Here is an 8,572-nt window from a genome sequence, read left to right as displayed (position 1 = left end):
GTGTACGTGTTTATATATATATATATATATATATATATGCGTGCGCAGTAAGGGTCGATCCTGGGAGGTTGGTTGATCGAAAAGTAGATCTTCGGTCCAGAAAGTTTGGGCACCCCTGCTGTAGATGCTTGCTGTTCATCAGTGACTTTTGAACAGTTGCTTTGGGCGTAGCATGCATTTGCCTGTGTTGTAATGTAACAGTGTACAAATACTTTGTTTCTATACCCAAATATATTTTTCATATATCTGGACTTTTTTTTTCTTTTTTTTTCTCCTCTATATTTCCTCAATAAAATATATACTTGTTGGCCTACTTAGAAACCATCTTTGATACTTGAAAAAAAGATAGCTTGTTGACGTAATGCCTGAACCGTAATCAAAGTCCTGCGTGTCCAGGGAGAGAGACGCAACACAAATTACCAGAATTTAAGATGCACTTGCTGATGACTCAGCTGCTCACACATGTTCTACACCAGAAGATGATAAACAAAATGATTACAATGGTGACCACCAGGATAATGTTACATAGCTGTGGGTGTATTTACAGAAAAGCTTTTCATACATTGGGTGAAGAGCCTCTTGAACTCAACTCAACTGAGGTTTATTTATAGCTCATATAACCACATCTGAAAGAGAGTGCTGTACGTAAGTACAAATTGAACACAACAAGTGAAAGTAACACCATTTAGAAACCACCAAAAAACAAAAACAAAGCTAAAACTACCAAAAAAAAAAAAAAAAAAAACAAGAGCAACCTCTCAAGCTACATTTGAAAGCTATGGAATAAATGTATTTTAAGGCTGATTGTAAAATGGATAGTGATGGTGCTTGTCTATTTTGGGCCCAGCAATAGAAATCACTCTGTCCTCTCTAACCTTCTGCTTCAACTTTGGTAGCTCCAGGTGCAGTCATTGTAGTGTAGATACAGCTCAACTTCATTCATACTTTGAGGAAGTATTGTTCAAGACTTGAAGGGTGTTAAGACAGCAGACAGACTAGTGGGAGCAACTATCAAAGCAGCTGAAGCGATAACCTTCAAAGTCTTGTTGCATTACACGACGAGGACTCAAAAACAGGAAATTAACTCAAATGAACACTGCACAAACCAGAGAGACTGAGATCACCAAGCATTTACTGTCCCATTGTGAACAGGCGGCTGAAATACAGTAGACTGAAGGGCAGCAGCCGGTCTTACCTGAGATAATCATAGAGACCATACATTGGTAAGAAGTCCACATCCGTCAGGAAAACGTAGGGAGTGTTTGCATTCTTCAGGGCAACATTCCTCACCAGGTTGACGGGGTAGAACTGGCCCTCCTTATAAACAATGTGATAGCCGACATTCTTGCGGTTTTTCAGCACCTCGGAGGCTTGAGCGTAGCGTAGGAACTGCTGAGCTTCTGCATCAGACATGTAGAGCGCCAGGCTGATGGGTCCTTCCCAGTGCTTGCAAATGGCCTCCAGCATCTGTAGCCTTCCGGTGACACGCAGAAAAATCAAATTTTATTCAGACATACAATGCTGTGATAGGTTACCTATTTTAGTTAGCACGTACATGTATCTGTGGAGTAGCAGTAACAAGCACAGGAGTGTTACAACTAAGGTTACCTCATAATTCACTGCACATGCATTGATAGTTTACTAAATACATTTATAAGGGGAAAGACAATGCAATAACGTCCTGCTAGTACAGTGCTGAATGACAGATGTACAAAATTGCTACAAAGTTTACTTGGACTTAGAACAATAGATGTTATGTAGGCATTTTTCAGGCAGGCAAACGTTTTATCCAGATTTTCCGGATATTCTACTTCTAAATTTAGTGAAATGCCTTAATAGCAGGTACCTATCCATGGAAAGTTGAGCTACGAGAGTGACATCATTCTCATCCTCTGTGGGGGTATATTCATACTGCAGGAAGTAAAGATGGACTCTATGGACGGTGAGTCGTTCACGGCGGAAGTCATAACACTGATCATCCTCATCCAGCTCCTCAAGAGCAGTCTGCAACTAAACAAAAAGAACCTTTGGTTGAAACATTTTCAGGGTTTGTGGTCTTTGGTTCAACTATGGTGAAATTTTAACTTACCATGAATGTTTTCGGGGGGTTTGTGGTCTTTGGTTCAACTATGGTGAAATTTAACTTGCCATGAATGTTTTCGGGATGTGGGAGGAAACCGGAATACCCAGAGAAAACCCATGCAGGCACAGGGAGAACATGCAAACTTCACACAGCAAGGTCAGAGCGAGAATCGAACCGTGCACCTCTGCACTGTGAGGCCACCGCCCTAACCAGTCGACCACCAGGCCGCCTTGCAACTGTCACGCAATATCATTTGCAGTGTTTTTTTTTTTCTTCTCTGTTATTGTTTAGCCAATCCCCATTAGTACAAAATCCTCATTAGCTTTTGCAGAATGCACGCATGCATACACACAAATACAGCAATATACTGTAATACTAAAATGAACCAAATTCAGAGAGAGAGAGAGAAAAAATGGAATATACTGTGCATATATTCACAATCACCAAACAAACATGCTGGACGTGAGTTGGGGCGAGCAAAACAAAGGAAATTCATCAAAAATGTCCCAAACACAGTTGGAGCCAAAGATGAATTGGGGCCTCATTTGAATGAAAGCACCATCACACAACATTGCATCTATGTAAACAGGAAATAATTTCAGACAAGCAATGCCCAAATAATCTGCGATCCACATGATAATGCACGACTGATTCATTTGAACGCAAGGGGGGTCGCCAGGTCGTCCACAAGCACCGCATGCATGCGGGCCTTTTCTAAAAATTATGAATTGTACACCGGTACATGTCATCCCTCAGTTATGGTGAAATAATTGTGAAAATAACTTGCAATATAACTGGATATGTTTTCCAAAATAATATTCCTTCTGTTTCTAGAAAGGCATGCACTTTTGAATTCCATCTCATGACTTATGTCGTGTTCCCCGCAGCTTCTTTCCATCATATGTGAAATCAAGAATTTTGGATTTCTAATATTGCTTTTTATGGTATATTTTGATTCAATTTTGTCACAGTATTTCTTAATATACCAGAAATGCATGATCAGTTCATTTTCCTTTTGGTTTTAACATAACATGCGGATACCACTCTCCTTTCATGGTGTATAATTTATATGTAGGAATCATTGATGTTTTTTGAACTGTGAATCTCTCTCTCTCTCTCTCTCTCTCTCTCCCTCTGTGTGTGTGTGTGTGTGTGTGTGTGTGTTTCCAAAACATTCAGGACTTTTATCGAACATGGTGCTAACACGGTGTGTGTACTCTCCTTGCGTGTGTTTATCTAACCTGGATGCTCTCTGGACTGGCCTGACTAGGGCACCCAAATAGCTCCCGCCGCAGCAGGTTTCCATCGTACTCCAGGAAGGTCAGGTAAAGGTTCCTGAAAAACTCCACGTGCTTATGTTCAAGACTTGAAGGGTGTTAAGACAGCAGACAGACTAGTGGGAGCAACTATCAAAGCAGCTGAAGCGATAACCTTCAAAGTCTTGTTGCATTACACGACGAGGACTCAAAAACAGGAAATTAACTCAAATGAACACTGCACAAACCAGAGAGACTGAGATCACCAAGCATTTACTGTCCCATTGTGAACAGGCGGCTGAAATACAGTAGACTGAAGGGCAGCAGCCGGTCTTACCTGAGATAATCATAGAGACCATACATTGGTAAGAAGTCCACATCCGTCAGGAAAACGTAGGGAGTGTTTGCATTCTTCAGGGCAACATTCCTCACCAGGTTGACGGGGTAGAACTGGCCCTCCTTATAAACAATGTGATAGCCGACATTCTTGCGGTTTTTCAGCACCTCGGAGGCTTGAGCGTAGCGTAGGAACTGCTGAGCTTCTGCATCAGACATGTAGAGCGCCAGGCTGATGGGTCCTTCCCAGTGCTTGCAAATGGCCTCCAGCATCTGTAGCCTTCCGGTGACACGCAGAAAAATCACATTTTATTCAGACATACAATGCTGTGATAGGTTACCTATTTTAGTTAGCACGTACATGTATCTGTGGAGTAGCAGTAACAAGCACAGGAGTGTTACAACTAAGGTTACCTCATAATTCACTGCACATGCATTGATAGTTTACTAAATACATTTATAAGGGGAAAGACAATGCAATAACGTCCTGCTAGTACAGTGCTGAATGACAGATGTACAAAATTGCTACAAAGTTTACTTGGACTTAGAACAATAGATGTTATGTAGGCATTTTTCAGGCAGGCAAACGTTTTATCCAGATTTTCCGGATATTCTACTTCTAAATTTAGTGAAATGCCTTAATAGCAGGTACCTATCCATGGAAAGTTGAGCTACGAGAGTGACATCATTCTCATCCTCTGTGGGGGTATATTCATACTGCAGGAAGTAAAGATGGACTCTGTGGAGGGTGAGTCGTTCACGGCGGAAGTCATAACACTGATCATCCTCATCCAGCTCCTCAAGAGCAGTCTGCAACTAAACAAAAAGGGTTTGTGGTCTTTGGTTCAACTATGGTGAAATTTTAACTTACCATGAATGTTTTCGGGATGTGGGAGGAAACTGGAATACCCAGAGAAAACCCATGCAGGCACAGGGAGAACATGCAAACTTCACACAGCAAGGTCAGAGCGAGAATCGAACCGTGCACCTCTGCACTGTGAGGCCACCGCCCTAACCAGTCGACCACCAGGCCGCCTTGCAACCGTCACGCAATATCATTTGCAGTGTTTTTTTTTCTTCTGTTATTGTTTAGCCAATCCCCATTAGTACAAAATCCTCATTAGCTTTTGCAGAATGCACGCATGCATACACACAAATACAGCAATATACTGTAATACTAAAATGAACCAAATTCAGAGAGAGAGAGAGAAAAAATGGAATATACTGTGCATATATTCACAATCACCAAACAAACATGCTGGACGTGAGTTGGGGCGAGCAAAACAAAGGAAATTCATCAAAAATGTCCCAAACACAGTTGGAGCCAAAGATGAATAGGGGCCGCATTTGAATGAAAGCACCATCACACAACATTGCATCGATGTATACAGGAAATAATTTCAGACAAGCAATGCCCAAATAATCTGCGATCCACATGATAATGCACGACTGATTCATTTGAACGCAAGGGGGGTCGCCAGGTCGTCCACAAGAACCGCATGCATGCGGGCCTGTTCTAAAAATTATGAATTGTACACCGGTACATGTCATCCCTCAGTTATGGTGAAATAATTGTGAAAATAACTTGCAATATAACTGGATATGTTTTCCAAAATAATATTCCTTCTGTTTCTAGAAAGGCATGCACTTTTGAATTCCATCTCATGACTTATGTCGTGTTCCCCGCAGCTTCTTTCCATCATATGTGAAATCAAGAATTTTGGATTTCTAATATTGCTTTTTATGGTATATTTTGATTCAATTTTGTCACAGTATTTCTTAATATACCAGAAATGCATGATCAGTTCATTTTCCTTTTGGTTTTAACATAACATGCGGATACCACTCTCCTTTCATGGTGTATAATTTATATGTAGGAATCATTGATGTTTTTTGAACTGTGAATCTCTCTCTCTCTCTCTCTCTCTCTCTCCCTCTGTGTGTGTGTGTGTGTGTGTGTGTTTGTTTCCAAAACATTCAGGACTTTTATCTGAACATGGTGCTAACACGGTGTGTGTACTCTCCTTGCGTGTGTTTATCTAACCTGGATGCTCTCTGGACTGGCCTGACTAGGGCACCCAAATAGCTCCCGCCGCAGCAGGTTTCCATCGTACTCCAGGAAGGTCAGGTAAAGGTTCCTGAAAAACTCCACGTGCTTATTCTTCACACGAAGCTTCTTTGGAGAGTTCCAGTGGATTACCTAAAAGCACAGATTGAGACTGAGTGTCATTGGGTCCTAAATAGGTCAAAATTATATATATAGAGAGAAAATAGTGTTGCAAGAAAACTATATACAATGACCCAAAACACCGAAGCTAGTCCACAACATGATGGCTTCAGAAAAACAACAATCTGCCTTTCGGAATGACCCAATCAGAGCCCAGACTTCAAATCAACAAAAAACGATTTAAAGGGGAGCATACACATGAGATTACAATCGAACTCAAACAGTTCTGCCAGGAAAAGTCGGCTAAACGTCCTCTTCAACGATGTGCAGGACTTATCCACAGCAACAGGAAGTGCCTGGTTTGTCATGTTCCGTAAATGACAGCAGGTGGCAGGCGTTTCATTTCTGCTGCCTACACACCTGCTGCCTATTTGTCAACGATTACACCTGCTATATCTAAGCACTCCGGCTTTCGACTCATCGCCGGAGTATTCAATGCCGTGCCACTGCTGTTGCCCATGTATTGATAAAGCGCTACTCGTACTCTATTGATTGATTGTTACATTTTCCGACGTCTCCTTGTGAACATTCTAATTGTGTGCGTATTCTAGTATTTGCCGAATCATTTTCCTTGCCGTTTTTTGCAAGCACTTTTCGTTGTCGCGTTTATATCAATTCCTTGTTATCGTTATTTACCAGCGTTTTCTGTTGTCTATTTAGACAGAGTTTTTTGTTAATAATAAATATTATTTTTTGTGACGAAGTCCTTGTCAGTGTCTGCTATTTCGGGGATCCACTTATTCTCGTTTTCCTGTTACGTACGAAGTGGTTCCTCTTCCGCTTTGTGCGTAACGTGACACGGTTGAGATTATTGATTTGATTTTAATTCTCAGGATTATGAATTGCAAGGGTTCATTTATGTCCATCCTTTTTCCACTGCAATTGTGAATGTTGAATGAGCGTACTGTACTGAGTTGCAACAGTTTATAGACACTGAATCGATTATCAAATGTTTCCAATATTTTTTTTTTTTAATTCAATTTTCAGAGTCGTGTTCTGAGTTTGGTCGTGTGCTGTTCGCAAGATAAGCCATGACTGGTCTTTACCTAAGCCTTGAGCAAGTTTACAGCAAATGGCAAAATAGCTGCCCCTTAAGATGGATAAAAATGGGTGGATTTTTCCATTTGGTTCCTATTCAACAAATGCAAATGCTGTGAGGAGAACACCGTACCCACCAGAAATGTGCGGTGTTTTTCCAATAACAAACCATGGATTAATCCCAACATAAAGGCCCTCCTGAAGGAGAAGAAGAGGGCTTTTATGTCAAGAAACAGAGAGGAGCTGAAGGCCGTGCAGATTCGGCTGAGAAGAAAGATCAGAGAGGGGAAGAAGACATACAGGATGAAATTGGAGGACCAGTTACAGGCCAGCAAAGTCACTGGTGTCTGGAGGGGCCTGAAAACCATCTCAGGCCTCAACAGCCCAAAGACATTGACTGAGAAGGACAAGGACTGGGCAGATGAACTGAACCGTTTTTTTTTCAACCGTTTTGACCAGACGTCTGTCCCTTCCCCCAACCACCAGGTGCACCCACTCTCACTGAGGACTTCTTCAGTGCCCAAGACCCCCCACCATAAGGAGCTGAACAGCTACAGACCGGTGGCGCTGACGTCTCACCTGATGAAGACGCTGGAGAGACTAATCCTCGCCCACCTTCGACCGCTGGTGAGCTCGGCACTGGACCCGCTGCAGTTTGCCTATCAGCCTGGCATCGGCGTGGAGGACGCCATTATCTACCTCCTCCACTCAGTGCTGTCACACCTGGAGAAGGCTGGAAGCACTGTGAGAATCGTGTTCGTTGATTTGTCCAGTGCCTTCAATACCATCCAGCCCAATTTACTGGGAGACAAACTGCAGAACGCCGGAGTGGACCACCATCTCACAGCATGGATCATAGACTACTTCACAAACTGGCCGCAGTACGTGAGGGTACAGAGCTGTGAGTCGGACAGGCTTCTCTGCAGCACTGGAGCGCCGCAGGGGACTGTTCTGGCTCCATTCCCGTTCATCCTGTACACCTCGGACTTCAGACACACCACTCCAAACTGCCACCTTCAGAAGTTCTCCGATGACTCTGCGATTGTTGGCCTCATTATAGAGGGGAACGATCGGGAGTACAAGGGACTGACGAAGGACTTTGTGGACTGGTGCCAGCAGAATCACCTCCAGATCAACCCTAGGAAAACTAAAGATTGGTTGTGGATTTCTGCAGGAAACAGTCCTCACCAGCACCGATGAACATCCAGGGTATGGACATAGAGAGGGTGGCCTCCTACAAGTACCTAGGTGTTCTTCTAAACAACAAACTGGACTGGTCTACTAACACGGACACCCTGATTAGGAAAGGACAGAGCCGACTCTTCCTACTCAGGAAACTGAGGTCTTTTGGGGTTCAGGGGTCACTCCTTAAGACTTTCTATAACTCGGTGGTGGCCTCGGCCATCCATTATGGCATTGTCTGCTGGTCAGGCAGCATCTCGGCCCGGGATAGGAAGAGATTAGAGCGACTAGTCAGGAAGGCTGGTTCTGTCCTGGGCTGCTCCCTCGACACTCTGGAGGAGGTGGGCAACAGCAGGATGCTAGCTAAGCTAAAAGCTATGTTGGACAGTCCCCCCCCCCCCCTCCGGCCAGCCCTGACAGCACTCGGTAGCTCCTTCAGTCAGAGACTGT

At 43.2% G+C, this 8,572-nt stretch overlaps 1 protein-coding gene across 2 annotated transcripts in view; it reads right to left on the bottom strand.

Moving 5' to 3' along the window:
• large2 (LARGE xylosyl- and glucuronyltransferase 2) overlaps window positions 1-8,572 on the bottom strand; it is a 35,078-nt gene that overhangs the window by 6,282 nt on the left and 20,224 nt on the right. Inside the window, exons 10-13 of one of the 2 annotated variants that reach the window (XM_019858077.1) lie at window positions 5,836-5,875; window positions 3,325-3,440; window positions 1,847-2,010; window positions 1,196-1,474 (exon numbers count right to left, since the gene is read on the bottom strand). In XM_019858077.1, coding sequence (XP_019713636.1) covers window positions 1,196-1,474; window positions 1,847-2,010; window positions 3,325-3,440; window positions 5,836-5,875 — 599 coding nt within the window. Of the gene's footprint in view, window positions 1-1,195; window positions 1,475-1,846; window positions 2,011-3,324; window positions 3,441-3,676; window positions 3,956-4,327; window positions 4,492-5,719; window positions 5,876-8,572 lie in introns of both variants that reach the window. The other variant, XM_019858078.1, reaches the window with a different exon arrangement.

The sequence above is a fragment of the Hippocampus comes genome, unplaced genomic scaffold (genome assembly GCF_001891065.2).
Source record: "Hippocampus comes isolate QL1 unplaced genomic scaffold, H_comes_QL1_v1.1 scaffold178, whole genome shotgun sequence".
Taxonomy (NCBI): Eukaryota; Metazoa; Chordata; class Actinopteri; order Syngnathiformes; family Syngnathidae; genus Hippocampus; species Hippocampus comes.
Note: the sequence above shows the minus strand (reverse complement) of the source record. Positions and strands in the feature narration are given on the sequence as shown.